At 46.6% G+C, this 25,774-nt stretch overlaps 1 protein-coding gene across 1 annotated transcript; it reads right to left on the bottom strand.

Moving 5' to 3' along the window:
- Positions 1 to 89: 89 nt before the first annotated feature.
- On the bottom strand, positions 90 to 25,547 carry atg2a (autophagy related 2A). Its single transcript, XM_076287601.1, has 42 exons — positions 25,027 to 25,547; positions 24,353 to 24,515; positions 24,007 to 24,156; positions 22,325 to 22,427; positions 21,281 to 21,419; positions 20,931 to 21,152; positions 20,311 to 20,410; positions 19,835 to 19,984; positions 19,501 to 19,634; positions 18,931 to 19,006; positions 18,426 to 18,678; positions 17,999 to 18,140; positions 17,637 to 17,735; positions 16,897 to 17,049; positions 16,316 to 16,637; positions 16,006 to 16,093; positions 15,717 to 15,879; positions 15,396 to 15,538; positions 14,218 to 14,348; positions 13,624 to 13,775; positions 13,203 to 13,353; positions 12,896 to 13,080; positions 12,486 to 12,566; positions 12,282 to 12,388; positions 12,096 to 12,188; positions 11,792 to 11,862; positions 11,441 to 11,517; positions 11,006 to 11,176; positions 10,657 to 10,780; positions 10,252 to 10,478; positions 9,549 to 9,781; positions 8,280 to 8,415; positions 7,807 to 8,025; positions 7,099 to 7,200; positions 6,892 to 6,976; positions 6,407 to 6,560; positions 6,025 to 6,094; positions 5,215 to 5,297; positions 4,847 to 4,968; positions 4,571 to 4,725; positions 4,076 to 4,228; positions 90 to 2,454 (listed from the first exon to the last, which is right to left on the bottom strand). The coding sequence occupies exons 1-42, from the start codon at positions 25,195 to 25,197 to the stop codon at positions 2,218 to 2,220; spliced, it is 6,090 nt and encodes a 2,029-aa protein (XP_076143716.1). The 5' UTR covers positions 25,198 to 25,547; the 3' UTR covers positions 90 to 2,217.
- Positions 25,548 to 25,774: the final 227 nt, after the last annotated feature.

Raw genomic sequence — 25,774 nt, 5'->3', positions numbered from 1 at the left:
TCGTTTTTCACCCATGATCTAAGTACAATGGAACGCAGCATTACATAAGGCATTAGAAACTCGCAATTCAACAAATACTTCACTAATGATCTCTTTTTATAATGTACATGTTTTATTTTTGTATTAAGTTTTGTTTACACATTGTCTTGGTATTGTACAGGTCATTCTTACAGCCTCTGATAAGAGTAATAATTACACAAAACACGCGGACGAGTGAGACACACACACACACACACACACACACACACACACACACACACACACATCTCTCTACCAAACACTCTGTAGAGACAACCATGCAAACATGCTCAACCAACTTACTCACTCTCTTTCTCACTAACACACATGCACACACACAAACACACACGCACACACACGCACACACGGACACTTCCCTTACACATATTGAGATAAAAATGTAAAACATCAACTCAGGAAAAAAAAAATAAGTAAAAACACCCCTTGACCTCCACACAAGGGGTCACACACACACACACACACACACACACACACACACACACACACACACACACACAGAGTAAAAGAGATACATGAATATGATTACTAAAAGTTACCAACAAGAGTTAACTCATAATTACAAAATAAAAGACAAAAAGGTATTGGGTTTGAAAAATAAGATAACTAAATCAAAACAAACCAAAGAAGGCAAGGCAAGTGAGTCAGAGAGAGCCAGTGGGGGCCAGTGTGGAGGGTGGGGGGGTGGGTAGGGGTCCGGGACGGATGCGGCCCTGGTCTGGTGCATGTCTAGACTCAGTTGCTATGCAAGCAAACTTAACAGAAGCTAACGCATAGGGGACACAAGTGAAATGCACCAAATACACATTTAGCAGATGTGGCTAACATGCTAACAAGATGTTAAGCACACTTGAGGGGGGATATGCTAACCAAACATGTAAGTAGACATGGAGAGGATGCTAACCAAATGTATAGCAAACAAGTAGAGGATGCTAATCAGACGTGTAGCACACATGGAGAAGATGCTAACCAGATGTTTAACCAGACATTTAGAAGTCAGTTGATGTGGAACAGTGTTTACAAACACACTTAGCAGACAAATACTGGATGAGCAGCAGAGATCTAAAAGTGTTGTAGTAGATGAAGACACGTTATCGTGTTATAGACACAGATGAGATGCCTAGCCAGTGCCTAGCAGATATAGATCTCGGAGAGGACCTTCAAATGAATCACCGCTATCAGACAAGATAGCTAACTGCTAACATTCACGTGGCTGACACAAAGCGAACTGGTGCCTAACAGCTGAGCAAATGGCTGAGAGGTGAGTATGAGTGTCAGCTAGCCATAACGTCACGTTTTAAGCCCTAAATCCCGACATCTGGGGTTAGTGTAGAACAATGCTGCATTACTGGCTCTCAGAGGAAGCTTGAACAAAAACACTCAACACACTGAGATGGGGCGGCAGCTAGTTAGTTAGACAGACAGACAGACAGACAGACAGACTCACACACACACACACACACACTTATGGCACACAAGATAGGCAAGGTTTGAGAGGAGATGACAGACACACACTGGCATCATGTTCTACAGAAAGGCCACCACTACAGTGACTTTTTATACAGACAGACACACATGCTGACACACACAAATATAAGCACGCGCACACGCACACTCCAGCACACATACACTCACACACGCACACACATACTAAACCAGAGGTACAGACAGACATAAAATGTAATACACCAAATCTCTGGTGTCAGTCAGGTCAGCAAAACGCTCTAATATTAAAATCACAAAGACAAGAGAGCAAGTGTATGTGTGCGTGCGTGTGTGCGTGTGTTTGTGTGCGACATGTTCTACACATATGGAAGCTTCCAAAGAATACTGGCTCTCACTCATACCGTAGTGGTTTGTCTTTGCAAGTTTGTTTTTGCATTGATATAGACTCCTCCCGTACCTTGCAAACACACACAACCATGCGCAAACACACACACACACACACACACACACACACACACACACAGAAACCAACACGCACATACACACACATACACGCACACAAGCATGCATGTAGCTTCATGATGCTTTTCCCATGACAAACAAACCACATACTTTGTCTAAGACCACACGAACACACACAGGTGAAGTCCTCTACAGTAACATTAGACTTCATCCATATGATGTCCATCCACTGTGCCACCGCTGTCTCTCTCTGTCCCTCCCTCACTCACTCACTCACTCCTGCCCTTCCTCTGTGCGCCACTTTAAGAAGTCCTCCTTGCGCGCGTCCGGCTTGATTTGGTTCCGCATGCCACCCAGCAAGTTGGACGTGGCCTCCGACGCCACAATCAGAGGCCGCACCACAGTGGGCGGGATCTGCCGCAGGACTCCGCCCACTGCCCCAGGCAAGCCTTTCTGCTCGTGCCCTCGAGACGCCACGACACACAGCGTCTGCGCTGTATCAATCACACCCTACATCACACACACACACACACACACACACACACACACACACGATACACTTTGATTAGACCAAAGAAAAACAGACATTCACAGGTACTGTTATATGTATATGTTGACCGTCTTTAAACACATATTAAGTTAACATACATTCACACACTACATCGAGGGGAGAGAGCAGTCAAACCACCCGGCCACGAACCACAGTCCTCCTGGGTACTTAGTTCACAGCTTGAGCGCTAAGCCAAGGAGCCAGGCTCATAGGTATGGCAGTAGGGGTCGACCAATTATCGGCCGGGCCAATTATTAGGGCTGATATTTAACATTTTTATAATAATTGGTATCGGTCATTTTTTCCACCGATAAGACGATATTGAAATGGATAAAGAATGAAACGCGCTACTTTGTCTGTAAAGAGTCTCTCACTCCCTGAATTTGCTACTCTGTGGTCGAGAGCATTGTCCCGCCCACTACACCGTCTGATTTGTTAGTTAGCACGAATGCAGCCAATCAGGATCGAAGACTGAACACGAAGATAAGGAAGGTACCTTACATTGCTGAAGTTGCAATGAATCACAATCATCTACACTGAAGTTACAAAAACACAACTTTGGACGCTATTGTCTCTTTGATCCGGATCAATAAGTAAAGCACCCACTTCCTTCATTCCCGATTGATGCACGTTAGTGATATGCTGTTTAGCCTAGGCTACTAGTTAGCCTACAAACTCGGGTGCTGCGCATCGGGAGTTCTTTGCGTCCGCCTCGTCCATTAATTGTGAATAACGGGACACCTCGGCGGACGTTATCCCTTAGGCCTACATAGTGGACAAGTCCTAAATTATGCGATAGCGAACGTCAAAAAGTCTAGTTGCTCCTTTTTGAAACGGACTGTCAGAAAAGACTAGGCTACAGGCACCCAGGGCCAGCTGTAATTTAATTCGACCTGAAGTAGCCTAAATCGCGGCCTGAGCTGGCTATTAACGTGCCTTTTAGGCTCACCAAAGTGTAGCCTACACATGGACACAAATTGCATGCTTAAATAGCCTAAGAACTATTTTTAAACTGTTTTGTTAAACTGTTCAACGGTAACACTTGCCATCACGCATGCACCTCTCCCTCTCTCGTGCACTCACACACACGATGGAAAAGCATTTTCTTTGTGACAGGTCCCTTAACAAGCACATAGGGGCCTAGCCCATTGTGTAGGCCTAGTCTATGAAAATAATTGCTATCACTCAGTTCTTGGATTAACATCATACACAGGATTTACACTTGTGATGCAAGTTGATAGACAATTATCGTGTATCAAAAGAAGAAAGAAAAGTTTGCATAATTAAATGCTTTTTAATTTTTTGCAGCATATCACCTTTACTATCTACCCCCCTTTTTGACAACTGACATATCGGTTTTACATATCGGTTATCGGCCTCCTGTTTTGGTAATAATTGATATCGGTATCGGCCCTGAAAAAAACATATCGGTCGATCCCTATATGGCAGTCAGAATGCATATGCAACCATAGGCACTCGGTCACACACGCATAAGAACGTCTGCAAACATGCACGCACGCACACCTCTGCTGATGACTAGCAGGTGCATCTCTACCAGGCCACACAATAAGAAGTGCTCACCTCTTTGACAGTGTCGTAGGCTTTGGCCACGCCCTCCCTGAGGTCGGCAGGTTGGGGGGTTCGTCTGGGTCTGGGGGCGGGTCGTCCTTCTGTGATGCAACGCGTCAAGGGTGGAGTCGGGGACAGGATATCGTAAACAGTCTCAGCTGTGGCCTAAAACACGCACACACATACATTGTTCGCATTTGCACAGGTTAAGTGCATACACACACAAGTGTAAGTGTATGTACAGTATATGCATATGCATGTTCATAAATGTTTGTATGTCTGTGAATGTGTGTGTATGTGTTTCTGTGCGTATTTGCATACATGTGGATGCATGTGAGAGAGAGAGTGAGTGTGATTGTGTGTGTTTCTGTACGTATTGGTATACATGTGGATGCATGTGTGTGTGTGTGTGTGTGTGTGTGTTTCTGTGCGTGTTTGTCAACATGTGGATGCATGTGTGTGTGTGTGTGTGTGTGTGTGTGTGTGTGTGTGTGTGTGTGTAATGACCTGAATGGCCTGCACCAGGCGGTTGCTGAGCTCCAGGGCTGCTGCAGCAGTTGATGTGCCGAACGATGCTGCCCCCCTCTGGAGGCCGCGGATAATGCGGCCGTCCCGTCGGTACTGCTCGATGGGCATCCAGAACAGATCCCTCACTCCATGGACTGGACAGAGGGACAGACAAGAATATATATATACACACACACTTACAGCCAACAACAGAGCCTATATCCAACACTCAAATCTCTCATGAGGCCCAGGTGGAGCACAATCAAAGCTACTCACATAACTGCACTACAGAGTGCATGGGGCCTACGCCTCCCAGAATTCCCGGCAGCTGGTTCTTCCTGATGTCCGTCAGCCACTCATTCACAGCGTATTGAATCACCTTATCAACTCCCAACAGACTTCAAACAGGAAAACATACAACAACAAAAATTAACTTTGTTACATACTTACATCATTGATCAAGATTTCAATAGCAAAACAGTGCATTTGAATCACCACACAGAAGCATGATTACATAAGACATAAGGGAGAGAAGTGGTCACCAGACACAAGCCTCAATAAGGACAGAGAGAAGAGAAAGAAGGAAAAGAAAGAGAGAATAAGGGGTTGAAGAGACAAATAAAGAGCGAAGGTAGAGAAGTTACCCATGTCGACAGCAGAGTCTCTTTAGCTTCAGTTCAGAGCAATTCAGCTGGGCTAATCCAATCAGAATGCCCGCAAAGGTACCCTGTGGGACATCATCAACATCAGACATCACAATACTCTCTGCTCTTGTACTCTGTTTATTCTCTAAAAACACAAACAGAAAGGAACACAGAGATGGAAACGGAAATAAACAACATCTCCACACAATCACTTATGCATTTAAGCACATTTGATTACTGTTCTGATTTCAGTCCACTCACCTGCTAAATCACTTATGCATTTAAGCACATTTGATTACTGTTCTGATTTCAGTCCACTCACCTGCTAAATCACTTATGCATTTAAGCACATTTGATTACTGGTCTGATTTCAGTCCACTCACCTGCTAAATCACTTATGCATTTAAGCACATTTGATTACTGGTCTGATTTCAGTCCACTCACCTGCTAAATCACTTATGCATTTAAGCACATTTGATTACTGTTCTGATTTCAGTCCACTCACCTGCTAAATCACTTATGCATTTAAGCACATTTGATTACTGGTCTGATTTCAGTCCACTCACCTGCTAAATCACTTATGCATTTAAGCACATTTGATTACTGTTCTGATTTCAGTCCACTCACCTGCTAAATCACTTATGCATTTAAGCACATTTGATTACTGTTCTCATTTCAGTCCACTCACCTGCTAAATCACTTATGCATTTAAGCACATTTGATTACTGGTCTGATTTCAGTCCACTCACCTGCTAAATCACTTATGCATTTAAGCACATTTGATTACTGTTCTGATTTCAGTCCACTCACCTGCTCAATGACCACATGTTTGCCTTGGTAGTCCAGCCAGATGGGCACCTCAGACGTGAAGCGGAACTCCCTGAAAATATGATAGACAGAACACGGGAAGTGGAGGGGGAAGAGAGAGGGAGGGAGTAACAGAGAGATATTGGGTGAAAGACAGACAGAGAAAGAGAGAGAGAAAGAAAGAATGGGGGGGGGGGGTTGTGGGAGACAGATCTGATAAGGCATCTCTACTGTGATCTGGTTCTGATTGGACCTTCTTAAAGGTGATGTAGGTGCATCTCTACTGAGATCTGGTTCTGATTGGACCTTAAAGGTGATGTAGGTGCATCTCTACTGAGATCTGGTTCTGATTGGACCTTCTTAAAGGTGATGTAGGTTTGTTTACCGGAAGTAGATTGGCTGCTCAGTGGAGGTAGAGGAGCCAGCGGAAGAGGAGCTCTGCTCGCTGAAGGTCGTTTCCACTGACGCGCTGAGGTCAGTGCCCAGCCCAGCAACAGGCTCTGCGTCGTCAGGCTGCTTCTGAGTAGCCTCAGGTTTCACTACAGAGAGGACAGAGTCACGTCAGAGAGGACAGGAAAATGAGGGATGAATGCAGACAGACAGAAAGGAAAAGAAATGCAGACAGACAAGTGAGAGAGAGAGAGACAGGGAGTTTGATGTTTACATGTTCATGTTTACCTGCGCATTTTATACATTTTATTTATTTATTATTTATTTTTTTATTTGTTCTCTCTTTTGTGATATTACTGTGTCATTCGTGACACTAGATTTGGCAACACTGTAGTCATAGTCATGCTAATAAAGCACTTTGAGTTGGAGTCTGAGAGAGAGAGAGTAGCGTGGAGTGGAGAAGTTTGGCGTCTTTCGTACCTTCAGCCGCCAGGTCTACAGGCAGGTAGGGGTTTACTCCAGACGCCATGTTGCTGAAGAAGTCTTTTAGGAAGAACAAGGCATCCTGGGAAATGGAGGAAACACAACCCTCTTGAACACAGCAGAAGTTAGACCATCATAACCCACACAACTCATCAGAAGTGTGTGTGTGTGTGTGTGTGTGTGTGTGTGTGTGTGTGTGTGTACCTGGTCTATGTTGAGTCTCAGTGGCAGAAGGCTGACTCTCAGGCAGCACTCTGGCCCTCCCAGTCCGGACTCTGGGCACAACTGCAGCGCCTTCACCGTCAGCTGGAACATACACAGATTATGGATGAGTGACCGTTTGTGTGTGTATAAACGAAAAGGACACAGAATATCAACAGAATGTGTGTGTATTTACCAAGACATTTCACTGGTCAGAGAGGGTCAAACCACAAATTTGTGTGCATGTGTGTGTGTGTGTGTGTATAAGTATATTCACCATGTTGGAAGCGGGGCATGCTTTTGCTGGTGTACAGGCAGAAGAACTTGTTGATATGTCTGTGTGTGTGTGTGTTAGAGTTCTCAACGGGTCGGGTTTATTACTGTGCTCACATGAACGGCCGTGAACTAAGCTTTCCAACGATATGTATATCGAGGGTAGGCCTATTGCAAAAAGTATCGCTAAGATAACCGCATCCAAAGTTGGCATGGTTCTTCAGTCACGATACGCCAGAAGAGTCAGGGTTTAACAGTCAAAACGTAGCCTATGTTTTACGTCGGGCCGCGGGCAGGGTTCGGGCAGATAATTCATGTTGATGTGTCGGGTTACATCGGGTCCGGGCTTTAAAAGCCACGGGCCGGGTCGGGTCGGGTTGTAATTTTCAGGCCCGTTGAGAACGTTGAGTGTGTGTGTGTGTGTGTGTGTGTATTCACCATGTTAGAGTGGGCTCTGCGTGGCATGCTCTCGCTGGTGTACAGGTAGAGGAACTTGTTGATCTGGGAGGAGGCCAGGCGATCTCGCACCTCCAGCTCCTGCACTATGAACACCTGCCGAGACACCGGCTGCTCCCCGACGCCCACACACACCCCCTCCTCCCCACCTGGGGCCGTTGCGGGGGGTGTCACCGCGTACGACTCGTGCTGAAAGCTCACCTGTGGGCCATACACACACACAAACAGATATATCTCATCTTGCTGGAGAAAATCGTGGACAAGGAATTTCTCTTTACTTACACACACACACACACACACACACACACACACACACACACACACACACACACACACACACACACACACACACACACACACACACACACACACACACACACACACACACACACACACACACACACACACACACACACACACACACACACACACACACACGCACACGCACACGCTACCTTGGTGAGCTGGATCTCCATGAGCAGTGTGTGTTGGCGGCCGCTGCCTCCTTGCCAGCGCCAGGAGTTCTGAGGACGGGAGGAAGGCACGGAGCGCGAGGGCGAACCACGAGCACCAGCTGGAGCAGAGCGACCCCTATAGGACAGGAGGATAATTACACAACTGCACAGCACCCCATGCTACACTATGTAGCTCAGTGGGGTGTGTGTGTGTGTGTGTGTGTGTGTGAGCGTGTGAGCATGTGTGTGTGTGAGTGTGTGTGTGTATGTGTTTGAGCATGTGTGTATGTGTGAGCGTGTGTGTGTATGTGTGTGAGCGTGTGTGTGTGTGTGTGTGTGTGTGTGTATTAGGGCTGGGAAAACGATTATTTTTTAAACGATTAATCTAGCGATTCTTTTTTCGATGCATCGATTAATCTAACGATTCATTTTTTCAGTCCAATTTTTAAGTCTTGGAAAACACTTTTCCATTTCCATCGGGATTTTGCAAACAGAGTCAATAAAATGAGCCCTGCATGAGTAATACAAGCAGCTGCAAGTAAGCATGCTAAACTTGACATCCAAACAGTATTCTAATGTTTGAGATAGGGCTACTGCTTGATTGCATACTGTAACTTAACTTCGTTTAGTCTCCTCAATGTATTATGTTGTGATAAGACCTTAGCAGAGTTTACTTTAACTTTAATGCAGTGGTTTTGAACAAATTTGCGCAGCATGGTCACGATGCTAAGCGGATTTAATAGCAATTTAGCCCACTGTGTTCTATGCAGTGCTTCTATGTGGCAACAACAATCCTTCAACAATCGTGAATATTTTGTTAAATGCACATGCAGAGGAGGAGCAGCGGGCTCGTTACGAGAGAGAGCGGGCGGGGCGAGGAAAGGCTGTGTGAGTAAAAAGTGAAGCTCAATTAAATTATTTTATCTTATCTTTAATTTAAATAGCAGGCCTACAATATAGAACATCAATGTGTGGTGGCCGGTTTTGATTTCGTGGTGCCCAGCCACAGATTAGTCAACGTATGGAAAACACTGAAGGTGTAAAATTAAAAATATTTAGCAGCACACACTATGCTTGACGAATCGACGCTCATATTTTGCGTCGACGTTGTCCCAGCCCTAGTGTGTATGTGTGAGTGTGTGTGAGCGTGTGTGTATGTGTGTAAGCGTATGTATGTGTGTGAGCGTGTGTGTGTGAGAGAGCGCGAGCGTGTGTGAGCGTGTGTGTGTGTCCTTTTGGCTGTGCTGGTGTGTGTGCATTGGTGTGTACCTCTGGGTTTGTTGGTGGGCGTGAGGTGTTGCAGGCTTGCCCCCGAAGTCCTTGCCCCCGTACAGGTGCCAGACCCCGGAGATCTCCTTCAGCACCAGCCGACTCTGGGGCACCGGGAAGCGCGACGGGGCACGCAGCAGATCTGAACTGCCCCGGGGGCGAGAGAAATAGCCCTCCTTCACACGGATGGGGCCCGGAAGCAACACGGTCACCACAGGCTCGCCATCACGGGGCTACGGAGCGGTCAGAGAGAGAGAGAGAGAGAGAGAGAGGGAGAGAAAGGGAAAAAAGAGAGATAGAGAGAGAGAGAGAGGGAGAGAAAGGGAAAAAAGAGAGAAAGAGAGAGAGAGAGAGAGAGAGAGAGAGAGAGAGAGAGAGAGAGAGAGAGAGAGAGAGAGGTGAGGGGACATGAAGTGGTGTTATGTTAAGACCGTGAGATGGTGTCAAAATCACATGGACAAATACACAAGAGGACACAGAGACATTCACATGTGGACAAGAACCCTGGCAAACCGCACCATAGCACAGACACACACACAGACACACACACACACACACACACACACACACACACACTAATCACTCTCCAGAGCAAGACACACAACGACTACAGTAAGATACACACAAATAAGACTGCAAGCAAAAAACCCCAACATACCAGACCACAGTAAACTCAAAAACACACATACACACACACACTTACCGGGATGCCCATGCCTGGAGCCTCCAGAATGCAGAAGTCGTCGTTGTCGGTGGACCCCTCGGAGCCTTCATCAGACACCATGTCTGCGTGCGCCTCTGTCGCCGTGGCAACCTCTCCGTCCAGCTCCAGGTCGTCTCCCTCCAGCACCGCCAGACGCGGCTTGGGGGCCTCCCCCGGGAACAGGTACACCGAGACCGGCGAGGCTCGCGGCACAGAGGTGGGAGAATCTGCCAATCACAGAAAACAGCCAATCAGAAGAGAGGACAACAATCCAACAAAACTGATAAGTGCATTTGGAAGATTACATTTCATTCGGCAGTCCCAACAGATTGACTCATCTGAAACTGAAACATACAGTAAACATATAATAATGTTCTGATTTTTGTGATCAATTGTTAAGCTCACCAGAGTCCAGCCTCTCGTCTCTGCTCCTCTCTGTGTCAATCAAGGCATCGGCTAGATCGTATTGGTTGATTTCAGCCGTCTCGGCAGGGGGGCATGGTGGAAGGGAGGCGGGGCTTTCTGATAGCTTCACAGGTCACAGGGTCATCACCATAACGACGGCCAATAAAAAATGGGCACATTTACATACAACAGAGCACCAATGTGTAAAGTACTACAGATGAAATATCACATGTTCTGTTTCTCACGTTTACATTTCAATACTTCATTTGATCTATTTATAATTTTATGATCATGTTTACAGTACGAACAAAATCTGACACATTTCCACATGTAAACATGCGTGCCTTACCGGAAGCTTCTGTCCGGCGATCTCAGTGGGGGACGTGTGTTTGGGCGGGGGGTGCAGGTCGCCCTGGCCGACCAGGTACTGCAGCAGGTTGACCAGGGCGGCGCACGAGTCAGCACAGGTGTGCAGGTGCACCACGTTATTGGAGCAGCGCAGCTCAAACAAGGGCTGGGTCTGGAGATGGACACACACACACACACACACAGTGAGGAGGTTGAGTATTCCTCTTTCTTACAAGGGTATCCCTACACTAAAATAAATAATTGACCATTTGTGACTGTGTGTGTGTGTGTACGTGAGTGTGTGTGTGTGTGTGTGTGTGTGTGTGTACGTGTGTACGTGTGTGTGTGTGTGTGTGTGTGTGTGTGTGTGTGTGTGTGTGTGTGTGTGTGTGTGTGTGTGTGTGTGTATGGGTGTCTCTGAGCGTGTGCTCTTTACCAGTTTTCCAGAGTTGCCGCCTTTCCAGGTGGTGATGGCCAACTCCAAAAGATCAATGTCCAACACACAGACATAATCTACAAGAGAGCAAATGGATTTAACATGCAATGTTTGGTTCCAGGTTAGAGTAGATTGTTCAGCAAAGACCAACAAAGCTGTATGTCATTGAATAAATACACACACAGGAAGCAGGAAATGAGCTAATAATAAGATACAGCCAGTAAGCTATGTTGTGTGGGTGGTAGAGTAGTGGGTGGGAGGTAGCATAGTAGCTAAGAAACTTGGCTAGCTTGCCGTAACCACAAAGGCTATGGGTTTGATTCCCGAAAATAAAAATAAATATAATTTTACCTCTCCTCAGATCCACGGTGTCACTCTCACACTTGTCCGAGAGATACAGAGCAGAATCATCCAGGATGAACCTACAAGAAAACATCAAATAAAAACCAGTGAGCACACAGACAATCACAGCTATAGAGAGTAGCCTAGGTGAGCTAACATCTCCATTTAATCACAGCTATGGAGAGTAGCCTAGGTGAGCTAACATCTCCATTTAATCACAGCTATGGAGAGTAGCCTAGGTGAGCTCCTAGCATCTCCATTTAATCACAATAGCTGGCCCTCACTTCAGCATTATTGAAATCTCCACAGTTACCTGAGATGGAAAGTGGCTGTGTCCACAATGATGTTGCTGGACAGAGAGAAGGATTCGGCCGTGAACAGCACTCGCAGAGGAAGGTACAGGGGCCTGAGAGAGACACAAGAGTAAGCAGCACTTACTACCACTACTGGCAGTGGATTTGTGTGTGAGCAGACATGTATTTGACTAGGTGTGTGTTACCTGTAGTCCACCGCACAGGTGGCGAGGTGTGTGTGTAGCACCGTGATCACAGCAGGGGATGTGTATCCCAAAATGTTATCATCCACCACATCCAGGAAATCCACCAGCTGAGGAACACACACAGAGGTTTGTCATTACCTGAATCAGCTTAGATCCAGACCGGTCACTCATCCCTACACCCCAAATCCAGCCCAACACTTTTACCTGCTCATGCCAGCTGTGATTGGTCAGTGCCATGTAATGTCGTAATGTGGCGCCATGGAGACGCAGAGCAACCAGGAACTCCTGAATAAAGAGGAAAAAAGAGTGAGTTGCAGTGGGACACACACGGACACACACGGACACACACGGACACACACGGACACACACACACACACACACACACACACACACACACACACACACACACACACACACACACACACACACACACACACACACACACAGAGATCTGATCATGAAAACAATCTAGAGATTTGTCTTACCGAGTGAAAGCAAATCATAAAATACATCCAATACGTCTCAACGGTTTAAGACCCATTTAAATGTGGCAAACTTATGAAACACATAATCCCCTTATGCAACACACAGACAGACAACGGCTGAGCACTGACCTTCACATTCCTCTGTGGGTCCAGTGTGATCTTGATGGCAGTGGACAACATCTGCACACCAGTCTCCCGGCCACCAACGCTGGTCACCCCCACCTCTGTGGGGCAGATGGTAGGGTCCAAATGTTCAGGGGCTGTGAACCTGGGCATCTCCAACTTCTCAGGGAGGGGGGAGTCGGGTACAACCGCTACACAGAGAGAGAGAGAGAGAGAGAGAGAGACAGGTGGATTTTAAATGGGGCAAAATTAGACTTGGCTAATCTCCACGTTGCCATAGCAACGCCTCCAGAAGCGTGACCACTGGCCTCACCTCTATGGTGTAGCTCCACCCTCCTGCTCTCTAGTGTTAGGAAGTTCAGATGGGGGGTGTTCTGATGCTGCGTCACGCTGAACATCTTCCCCCCCTCCACATCCAGGATGAGCTCTCCGTGACTCAGTTCCACCTTGCGGCCGGCTTCGTTCTGATGGGGAGAGGGAGGAGGGCACCACACATGAGAGATAGAGAAGTCAAGTGACGGACTTACAGTTTGGTTCTTTTTTCAGAATCACAAGAATTGGGTTTCTCTCTTCCGAGTCTCTATACTACAATGTGACTTTAGTGGGTTGTCCATTGCTCATAACCTTTTGACACACTCAAAGGTTTCAACCTACAGACAGCCCTTCACACAAGTTTTCATAGAAGGCATGTGGATACATCTCAGAGTGGTGACAGGATGAGTGGATTGGCTCACCTTGCTGTCCGTCATGGCCTGGACACGCCCCTTGCCTATTAGCACAGTGAGGCACAGCAGGCTGAGGGTGTGCTCAGGGCAGGACAAGGACTTCTTCCGACGGGCTGATTCTTTGGCGGAGTAGAACTGGTCCTCTTCGTCAGAGTCAGAGTCTACAGAGACACATATACAAATGTGATTGCAAAAAACTGTGAGAAACTCTATAAGGAGTCATGATGTAGGGACATTATGTATGCTAGAGCAGTGAAAAACTCTATAAGGAGTCATGATGTAGGGACATTATGTATGCTAGAGCAGTGAGAAACTCTAAGGCGTTGTGATGTAGGGACAAACTGGAGCAGTGAGAAACTCTATACGGAGTTGTGACGTAGGGACATTATGTTTGCATGGATAGATGAATTAGGTGTATGTGTGACCGCAAAGAGTAAGTCGAGGATGACACGAATTCTGAGATGCTATTGGATGGTTGGACTGAAACACCTCGGACATGTGATTGGAATACAGGATGATTTGAAACTAATTCTCAGATCAACTGAGGATGTGACTGCATCTGCAACGGGCTGGGTGGCACGGTGTACTGTGGCAGAGTCTGACCGAGTCTAAAAGCTGATTTGCAGAGCTGGAACTCGTCGTCCCGAGTGGAGCAGAATGCGGGGGCCTGCGGCCGCTCTGGGTCAGCAGGAGGCGCCACTGGAGGCTCCCACATCAACAAGTCGTTATTAATCCTGAGAGAGAGAGAGAGAGACGTTTAAAACACTAGTTCACTGAACCTCTACTCAAGCCTTTACATTACTACATGGAATGCATTGGAGCATCAAGAAACACAGACAACCAATCAAATCCTCAAAATGAATAAGAAATCAGAAACCCCAGCTCCTCTGTTTCACACCACACACCCAACCCCTCAGTGATAAATCACACAAGCAGCAGACGCTCCCATATATACCGTACAAGTCATCATTCATTCTGAGAGGTGCTCCCCTATCAGCAAGACATTATTAACACTGAGAGATAGATAGGCTCCCATATCAAGAGGGGGGAATGGAGAGAGAAAGAGAGAGGGATAGATAGAAACAGGGAGAGGTCTAACATTCCATCATACATTGTCTTTGTCAGTTTCTTATGTGATGTTATACACAATGTTAAATGGCAAGGTGGCATTTTACCAGTTCATGCCATAGTATGGACAGTGACACAGCTAGGTGATTTGTAACCAGAACCCTAGTCTTGTAGGATAGCTCCTGTAATAGCCAACGCCATGTAGACATCTTGGCAGACACCTTGGCCAGTACACCCTCCCAATTCCTGTGTCGGCAATACCCAGAAATACTCCTGAGACTCCGAAACCCTTCTCTCTCCCACCTTCAGCCCTTTTGGCAGGGCCTAGGCAGCCCTACTCTGCTGCCCAAGGTCTGTTTAACCCTCTACGAGGCCCCTAAGCAACAACAAGAACACTACGGATCACAATCAGACCACCCAATAAAGATCTCTGTAAAAGGCCAAAGCCATTCATATCATTTCTGTGAAAAGGCCGGTGTTATAAGTACACTGTGGACAAAATACTTATCTTCTAGCTGTAATTGGGATTCTTAAAAGCATTTTTTTTTTATCATAACCAATGTAGAGCAGGTAAATGCAATCAACTGTAAATGCTCCGAAAGTAATCTGCTGTGATCGGAGGTCATTTATACAATTCTGTAGAAGATGAAGACACATTCTCCTTGAGGCTTTATGGGTATGCAGTGACGTCCAGGTGAAGGCTTGAAGGTTACCTGTTGTAAACGCTGTTGAAGGCCTCTTTGCTGGGCAGCAAGATGTAGGCGGTGGGCAGTACGATGTCCACCACACACTGACTCTCTGACACACACTGCTCCTGAAACACACGCATCTCCTCTGGATCTGCTGGGATGACCATCTGAGAGTGGTTGAGTGGGAGGGAAGACAAAAGGGTGAAAAAGCCGATACTGTATGATATATATTGAGTTGAGCCGTAGGCTGAAAACAGAGGCCAGTCAAGGCAGATGTGCCTATGAAAGTTATGTGAGTAACAGGGTATGTCTGTGTGTGTGTGTGTGTGTGTGTGTTGCAGGTACCTCTTCAGTCTCAAACATGGTGCGGTTAGATGAGAACGGTGAGCTGTTCTTCTCGTGCATCTCACACGGGTTCTCCAGAGACATGGAACCCAAACCCAGGTCCTGTAGAACCCCACCCACTACAGCCTCAGCGCTGACATTGCCCCGCACACGCACAGAGATCCTACAGAGAGACAGCCATGGAGCGAGAGATCCTCTTCAGTGAGTTCTACATATCTTAGAACATATATACTATTTTATATACTACCCATTTCCATATACACACAAAGACACACACACACACACACACCTGGGGATGGCATCAGGATTCTGCTGGTCTGGGCTCTTCTGCACACGGATGCAGGGGAACGATCCACCTTCCCACCCCTCATACACACCTGAGACAGAGACAAGAGGCAAAGCAGAGAGAGAGAGAGAGGAGGGAGGAGAGAGAGGGGAAGAGGGAGAGACGGAGAGAGAGAGAGAGAGAGAAAGAGAGAGAGTACATGAGTACATGTACTACATGTACATGAAGTAACTATAAAGTCTGAACCTTAACAAACAAACAGTCTTCCGAATCTGTATATATAGTATATACACACACACACACACACACATACCGTGCAGGTCACTGAAGGTGGCTTCAAACAGCGTGCTGAGGTTGAGGTCCGTATGGGAGTCTGAATTGGGCGGCGTGTGTGTGTCTGCGTACGCTCTGGCGCGTGAGTGCTTGTGTGCGTCCGCTGGCGGATCGGACAGGCCCGACTGGGTTTGGATCTCCAGATGCGACACCTCCAGCTTTAGGGTCTCGCTCCTCACCGCCCGCTGGGTCATAGGTCGCCGCTCCTCCGGGGGTCGGAGGTCAGGGACAGGGAAACGAATCTTGAGGACCGCGTGAGGAGAGAGGAGAGAGAGGGAGGAGCGCTGCTCTATACACTGAGTCTGCACAGACAGACAGACAGACAGAGAAAGGGAGATGGAGAAGACAAGGCCGTGAAACAGAGAGAAAAAGTGACCCTTTCTGTCTAACTGGGCCAGGAAGTACAGTATATATTATTGCCTCGGAACATTACAGATTATTCCCCTAAACGTTGATCATCAACCACTGTACTTTCCACGTATGACAGTATTTATGGCAAGAGACTGAGTTCATGTGACTTTTAGAGGCCAAGATCGTGTCAGATGTCGATGGTACGCTCACCTGCGTTTTTGTGGGTGAATGGGAATCAGTGGAGCTCAGTGATTGGCTGATACAGTCCAGGCGGCCGATGATGTCAAGATCCAGCTCAGCAGTCAGTTCCCCGAGTTCTATACGCAACACACTCTCTCTGTGCAACACACGCTGTTTCGCTCCCTACACACACAAATCAAAAGTGACAACAAATATATATATATGTATGACTCTCCAAGGCAAAAGCAGTCGGAAATCGCACGTTGCCGTGTTGAGGGGACATAGAATGTGTCTGCTAAATCAAATTTCACAGCAGACTGTTTACACTTCCACATTGTAAATTAATTTGACAGAAATTCAAACCGTATACATGTACCTTTAAAAATACTTTTGTTGAGATGGTGTATTCCTACCAGTGTCATGCTGGTGCCATGCACCTGTTCAACGCTATTAATAGGTTTACGGGATTCATTGACTGACACAAGTAAGAAAACACAATAACACGCTGATTACCACCATGGCTCCTAATTTGAATGGTGAGCTAAGGGCAAAGCCTTAAGTCAATTTGCAAATTTAACACCATGGGCAAGACAGTCATCGCAAACAATGATGTGTCAGCTCCCAATGCTCCCGCATGCCACAGGACTGCTAAAGTTGATAGAGAAATTTCATGGAAAATGTGCTTGTTGTCTGCCATTTAAATTAGAGCCCCATGTGACAGACATGCTGTGAACAACATGCTAGTTTCTCTAAAGTTGCGTGCGTGCTACCTTGCGCGTGTTCCTCTCCGACAGGCTGTGATGGATCTGAGCACAGGGTCGGGCGGTGGCTCCCACAGTGAACAGGCCTGCCGTCTGGAACTGGATGAGCTGCCAAGGAACACACATATTTACACACAGTTACACACACAGTTATACACATGGACACACACACACGCCATTATTATACACACATGAACTCACATACACATGCACACAATTGCACAAAGACACAGACCAACTAGCTTTTTGAAGGTGAACTAACAAGACAGCCTCTATCTCGGTATACTCCAGCTGTTCGAGGCTGGTTTGTATGTGCGCACCTCTGTATATTGAAATTGATTGAGTGTGAGAGTGTGAGTGTGAGTGTGTACCTCTGTGTACTGAGGTCCTGTGCTTTCCCATAGACACTCGAGCAGCTCCAGTCTGCTAAAGGACAGGTCGGAGGTCACCGCACGTGTGTGTCGCCCAGCACTCCGCATCTCACACGATATCTGCATGGCTGCTCCCGTCAGCCTAACACACACACACACACACACACACACACACACACACACACACACACACACACACACACACACACACACACACACACACACACACACACACACACACACACACACACACACACACACACACACACACACACACACACACACACACACACAAAGAAGACAACAAAAAAACTATTTATATCAAAAGACTATTATCAAGTACTATCATCTCATACTTGATGTATGATTGCAGAACCCCTAAGGTGCTCTAAGGTGCTGTGTGTGTACCCGATCTGTAAGTGCGTACCTGATGTGTGAGTGTGGGCAGGCTCTGCTAAATCCTGCTCTGAGGTGATGGAAGTCTCTTTCACTGAACATGCTGTCTCTAAAGAAGGCCAACTCTTTAAAGAACACCTCTGAGACCGCAGCCAATGAGGGCTCTCCGTCTGGCCCAGGGGGCGGGTTCTGCTCCAGCAGTGTCAGTGTGACCCCGCCCAAGGTCAGGCGGAGCAAAGCATCTGGCTTCAGGGGCTGCGATTTGCTGCCACCTGAGGATCGACCTATCACGGGAGAGAGAGCAGTTACATATGTATGACAGGGTGGGATTCCCATAATGCATTGTGCTGCGTTGGAGCAGCATATGCAGGGTTTTAAAAGGGTATGAATTCTTACTTAAGAAACATGAACTCTCCCTCTCATGCTAGCTCAACATCTACTAAATCTCATGGGCCTAGACAACCAGGAAGCTAATTGTGAAGCTAACTCATTTAAATCAGTTTGGTTTGTGCTTCCATGTGTGAGTGTGTGTGCACCTGGTGGCCGGTTATATTGGGGCAGAGATGATAAGGATCCTGCTACAGGATAACGTCTGGGACAGTTCAGCATACCCTGTAGACACACACACACACACAAAAGATTACTCCAGGTTATGACACATAGCAGTTTAGTTTTGGTAGGATTTGATAGGATCCTTGATGGGATCCGTCTCTTCGTGGGCTTTGTTAGTTCAGTCATGATCTAATCGTTGACTTGGTAATGACGGAGTCATCTGAACATTATGTTCTTTATATGATACTGCTGTTTTTATTACTAGCATCATCAGCAAGTTCACAGCCAGCAGATTATTGCAACGATGCTTCCTGGACTTACATGTTTGAAAAGACCCAGTGGTGATGACTGATACGACAGAGGCTAACAGGGGCTAAACAATATATCATCTTACATTTCTGCTACTTTCTCAAATGCATGTTTTTCATTTCATTTTAAAATGCTGTATTATTATCATCAACTATCAATATCGCAATTCATATCACATAATTGCACTGTAAAGAAAGTTAGTTATATTAGTTCAAACACACACACACACACACATACACACTGACCTGTGGAGAGAGAGGGTGCGTAAAACTCTGTTGGCTGTGCGTGGACGACTCCATATCGCTGTCTGAGAACTCACTGCCTGAACGTGCAGATAACACACTGCTGCTCATGCCAGGCCCCATGGAGTAGAACATCTCTGCACACACACAAACACACACACGTTCATACACATACACAAACAGCATACACACATACACATACATACGTAGTATACAAGCACAAAATGCCAAAATAATACACTCATCTCATGTCCTTCCCAATAAAAGACATCAAAAATCACTGGAAACATGCAGTATCTGATTAACACAACACACATGCACTCACACACACACTAACCTCCATTCTCCCGGCCTGTGAGGAACGGTTCTTCATCAAGTTCTGGAGTGTAGTTCTCCGTGCTAAGCTGTTTGTTGAGGTCTTCCTCAATCACTCGCAGATCCTCAGTTCCCAGTGGGCGACTACGACCACCACACACCCCCACAGACTCTACAGACACACACACACACACACACACACACACACACACACACACACACACACAGAGACACAGGTCACTAGGAATAAAATACATCCAATATGAAAACACAACATCACCAACATCTCTACAACTGATCTGATAGAGTACGTAATCAAGTAACCCTTGGACCCTCGTAATACTTTTATTGTTCACTGAAAATACTGAGGATAGTGTCCCAGGCAACTGAGGGTACTAGGGACACTGGACAGAGCATCAGAGAGCATAGCACTGCCCCCACAGCCACTACCATCCCTTGTTTCTATGGAGACAAGTGAGAGGCCTTGTGCTGGGTCACCTGTCTCAATGCAGAGGGCCTCGAGCAGGCTGGTCAGGTCAGTGATCTGGTCAGGGCTGAGAAAGAGGTGCAGGCAGCCCACTTTCCCATCCAACTCCAGCTGAGAGAGGGAGGGAGAGATGGAGAGAGAGAGAGAGAGAGGAGAGGGAGGGAGAGATGGAAAGAAGAGGAGGAAAGGGAGAGAGAGAGGGGAGAGGGAGGGAGTGATGGAGAGAGAGGAGGAGAGGGAAGGAGAGAGAGAGAAGGAGAGGGAGGGAGAGATGGGAGAGAGAGGAGGAGAGGGAGGGAGAGAGAGATAGAGCAAAGGAGAGGGAGGGAGAGATGGGAGAGAGAGAAGGAGAGGGAGGAAGAGATGGGAGAGAGAGGAGAGAGAGAGAGGGAGAAGTGGAGAAAGGGATGGAGTAGAGGTGACCGAAAGGGAAGCAAGGGGGACACAGAGGAGAGGGGGACAGAGAAAGGGAGAGGAGAGAAATACAGAGACAGATAGAGAGAAGAAAGAGTGGGAAAGGCAGAAAGGCAGTAATGTAAAGAGATCCATTGACTCACATCACACACACCCCCACCACTCACACACACTCTCTCTCACACACACACACATACATACACACAGACCCACTTACCTTGGGTCCAGGCAACATGTCATTCTGCTTGATTTTAACTGTGGTCTCCATGAAGCCAGAGCAGCTGCCAATCAACAGAGGCTGGCTGGGGGGGTGAAAGGGCGCCCTGGGGCCTTCGTCAACCTCATCATCCTCCTCCTCGCCGTCCTCCTCCTCCTCCTCCTCCTCATCATCTCCCTCCTCTTTCGTATCTTCCTCCACGGGATCATCAGCAATTAAATCCTGAGGGGCAGTGACACACATTAAGCAGCTAGTTTGGCTTTAGGTCATGTGGCTACGCTCATCCACAATAGCACTAACCAAATGATGTGTTTATGAATGCACAAGGATGTCAAAGTGTGTGTGTTTACCCGAGGTCCTCCCATCTTCTCATAGAACAGCTGAACTGCACTGAGCTGGAGGATCTTGTGTAAGAAGGCAGGCGGCTGGTGGATGTCTACAGGCACCGTTTGACTGGAGTCCCTCACTGCCTCATCACAGTAGTCCAGCCTGCAGTACCACAGAGCACCACACGGGGCAGCGCACACAGAAACAGACAACACAAAGATACAAAGGCACAGTGTTTTTAACCAAGAGCCAATGAACACAGTCCATTCCGTTTCAGCATAAGGGGTCAATCAAAAGAACAAGTCAAAACAAGCTGGTGGATACAAAATCATCTATAAAATCATGTTTATAATGATTATAACATTATAATAGCTAGCTAACTGGTGCTCTGGCAACAACCTCTCACTAAATGTCAGCTAAACAAAAGAGATGATGGTGGACTACAGGAGACAGCAAGCAGGAGAGGACCAGACCATCCACATCAGTGGTGCTGAGGTGGAAAGGGTCAGCAGATTTAGGCTCCTGGGGGTGAATTTATTTCTGTACTCCTACTGTTTTTGAGAGTAAGGCTACATGAGCAGCAAGTCCCCAAAGGACATAACAGTAGCGTAAATGCATTGTCTGCTGGGCCTGATACTTGATAAGGAAGTGCAATGGCGAAAGCTCAGTGTTGGGCTTGTGTTTGTGCTTGAGTTGTGTAAGAATCATACAGCATGTCTGAATCAGTCCATTGTTGGTGTACTAAACAGATCTGGTCATCATCAGCTCATGTAAACTGTTTGAAAGCAGCCGCCCTCCCCTGTGTCATCATCGTGCTTCTGTGATGACCCTCTACAAGAGTCAGAGTGTGTGTGTGTGTGTGTGTGTGTGTGTGTTGATTTGAGGGTAGCCAACTTCAATCCTCAGCGAAATGCGATCATGACAAAGTTAGCAGCAATGGCACTTAGTCTCCTTACAACTAAAATGGAGTTGCTTGCTCAAGGCAGCAGGGTCAAGTTCAGGACAGGACTATTTAACTTCCTGAAAGTGTGAAAGAAACTGTGTGCGTGTGTGTGTGTGTGTCTTACCGTTTGATGTTCATCTCTAAGGCAACCCCAGACTCGGCGTCCAGGGGATGGTGTTCGATCCGGACGATGGTGTCCAGGAAGGTAACTTTGATCCGCCGCAGCACTAAATGAAACAGAGAATGTGTGAGAAGACCATGTGTGTTACACAGAAGGTGCAAGAGTGACAGTATGCAAGGAAATCATCTGGGTGTGTGCAGATTGAGTGTGTGTGTAGAGTTGATGTGTGTATGTGTAGAGTTGATAGGTGTGTACATGGTAAAAAGTGTGTGTTAAAGGTGGATCCAGAGCAAGGCTTTGAACCGGTTCATGGAACAAAAACCAGAAACAATTGATAGACTGCTAGGAACAAAATCAGAACAAAGAACTTTTTACTATTACTATTTACTTTTTTAATGGTAACGGTTAATACATTTTTTTTTCTTCTTTTATTATTACAACGATTAAAATATTCTGTTTAGAAACGATGTATTCGTGGCTGCTTTATTTAAGAACATCAAGCTGAATTGGCTAAAATACTCTTTCAGCAGAGTGCACGCCTTCGGATGAAATAGAGCGGCTATTAGCTAAAGAAAGAGAGACCTCCGTTGTAGCAAAGGGTAGTGTGCCCACTGCGTCTCTCTTAGATGCTTGTTTGAGAGAAGTGTGTTTAAAGTGCAATGGAAAGGCCCTCAGTTACTGGGCCGCTATGGCTGTAACCAATCCCAATTTGCACAAGCTTGCCATGAGTGTCATTGCAAATCTGGTTTGAAGCCCTGTTTGTCAGACAACAAGTGGGATTAGGTGCCATTTCACCACATACCGAAGCTTAACATTTGAGTTTTATTGTGGCCAGGTTTAGTATCCCATGTTTTCTGGCAGGTTTGTAACTTGGTCTTTTGTCAACTTTGGATTTTACAGTAGGATACATGACATCAAACATCTAGCTGACAAATAAGCCAAGCTAAGCTGCAGTTGGAACGGTTCTTCAAGAAATGAGTGAAGTGATTGAAGTTGTGTTAAATGTTATCGTGGGTGGGAGCAAACATACACAATTTGCTTGTTTCACTGGTTGGGACTCGTGGGCTTTTTTGTATTCCAAGACCAGGCAAGACCACTCATCGCAAAGATTTAAGATAACGCAGGAAGGAAGCGAAGAGGAAATAAGGACTTATCCAGTTGAAATGTCTCGCAGCACAATACATTTCCCATATCTCTGTTGGGACAGTTTCATGTCTCTGTTGCAGAGAGAGTGTTGGGCGTCAAGACATCACAATGGGCAAGCATCTTCTAAGGGCTGTTTTTAATGAGTATTGTGTGTATGAAGTTTATGAGTGAACAGACTAGGCTTATTTTTTGGCATAACTCACCTCAAATGCCTTAAAAACAAAAATACAGATACCTGAAAATTCTACTTAAGCATTTGCACTTTGTTACTTCCCATCTCTGTGGAACACACATATAGCTTCAGAGAAAACCTCAACTTTCTTTGATCATAGTGCGTGCATACACACACACACACACACACACACGTGTGCACAAGATAGACAACATATTCCTAGTTGTGTCAATGATCTACATATGATATGACATCAAACAAAGACAAGGGTGCTTTAACAGTGCACAGTACCAAACATGCAGACACCTGTCACCCCACTCACAGCTGCCTCATCAGCTCACATATCCACACACACACACACACACACCTGTCTCGATTGTTTGTGCAAACATCTCCAGACCCTCCAAAGGTGCAGGCGGCTCTTCGGATGCCTCTGGCGGGTCCTTCAGGCACTCCTGGGCCAGCTGCATGCTGGATGTCATGCAGGAGGACCAGCCCTGAGAGTCCCATCCTCCTCCTATATTCACACACACACATCAATTACATCAGCTTAACACGCCAAAGAAGCACTACATTTTATTTTGGGAGTGACAGAGGCGAGAGAATGAGTTACAGTTATCCACCTTCACATCAAGTGTGTACAACAAAGCAAAGTTTCAGCCCATAAGTCAAACCAATGTTCCATGTCGCCTGTGGAGGTGACATGTTCTCACCTGTTCTGTACTTGGGGCGACATGTGATTTGTAAACCGGTGACTTCAAGGATGCAGTGGTCTGTGACCAGCGCGGCCCACGGTATAGTCACGGCGATGCTGCTGACAAAGCCTTCCAAAATCTCCAACGGAGCCCCGAGGGACTCCAACAACTCGTTCACCGCCTGTAACGTTAGGGCGTTCACAACATGAGCACAAGTTTATAAAGAAAGGAACGAGGCCGTGAGAGGAGAAACTAGGAGGGACCCTGGAGACATTCCTTAAAGAAATACAGACCGTACACCACATCCATAACGCTAAATTACTATAGATAAGGTACAGGGCGGTTAACGTTATCTGGAGAGAAAAACAATCCACTAGCTGGCTAACGTTAGTTAGCACCCAGCAATAATCATCACAACCCAATCACAGAACTGTCTTCTAAGTATGTCATGTAATATGCTGACACCATTTTACCGTGAACACATATGCTCTGAAATAACATGACACAGCCGCAACTTTTAAGACTGGTTTTCATAGAGTCCTTGGTTGCGAAATCTTCTTGGAAAGAAGCTGCCTAGCGCACAGCTAGTTTACGTTCCTCAGTTAGCTAGCAGTAGATAGCTAGGATGCCGTGCTTACTTGCGAGCAAACAGCTTCAAGCAAGCCTGCCAGGACCCGATAGTGATAACTTACCCATACATCGAGGTTGATTTCTTTGATGACCCCGCTGCCATTGTACAGGTCGAGAGTAAGCTGGTCCAAACTCAGTCGCTCTTGCAAGTAGTGCCCGAGATAATGTTGAAGAAGGTATCGACAGGCCCGTTTCTTTATTGAGCCCGACCAGGGGAAGAGCCACCGAGACATAGGGCCAGAGAAGTGGGGGTAAGGAAGCGAAAAGGTGTCGGAGAACGTGTACGAGAAGAGACCTCCGGTAACTGCATAACAAACAAAACAAAGTGGACCGATAACGACGAGCAAAGGGTCGGGTTGCTAGCTCGTTAGAGCTAAGGAAGGGGGTAACCCGTAACTTCCTCTCCTGAGACACTAAAATTTCACAAAATCTTGTCAGGAGAGTCTGTTACTTCCTCATGGGACTTTACGGTCTTTGTCTATGGTCGTCTCCGTGTGTCCCGTACCAAATTCAGGTCGAAACGGAGCGACAGGTCCTCTGGCGTTTTTTCTGTGGCCGAGGTTGTTTATTGTTTTCATACACTAGCCAAGTGATGGAACTAGTGGAGGTACGTCATAACGTCAGAGCCGTCGTACGTACAGGAAAAGAGCGCTGATGCGACTCCATTTTGGGAAGGTCAAAGCAGAGCGGTTAGTTATCAAGGGTCTTTGGTCAAAGTACTGCGCTGTACTTTGTCTAGAAGCAACTGGTGTCCTGGTTGGAAAGGACACTGCTTTTCTAATCACTACATTTCAATGACAATATTTCTAA

Source organism: Alosa pseudoharengus, unplaced genomic scaffold (genome assembly GCF_046254945.1).
Source record: "Alosa pseudoharengus isolate Yale_2024_CS ecotype anadromous, Long Island Sound unplaced genomic scaffold, YU_APseudo_1.1 YU_APseudo_1.1_scf_16, whole genome shotgun sequence".
In the NCBI taxonomy this organism is placed as follows: domain Eukaryota; kingdom Metazoa; phylum Chordata; class Actinopteri; order Clupeiformes; family Clupeidae; genus Alosa; species Alosa pseudoharengus.
The sequence above is the reverse complement of the archived record's forward strand: the minus strand, read 5'-3'. Positions and strand labels throughout refer to the sequence as shown.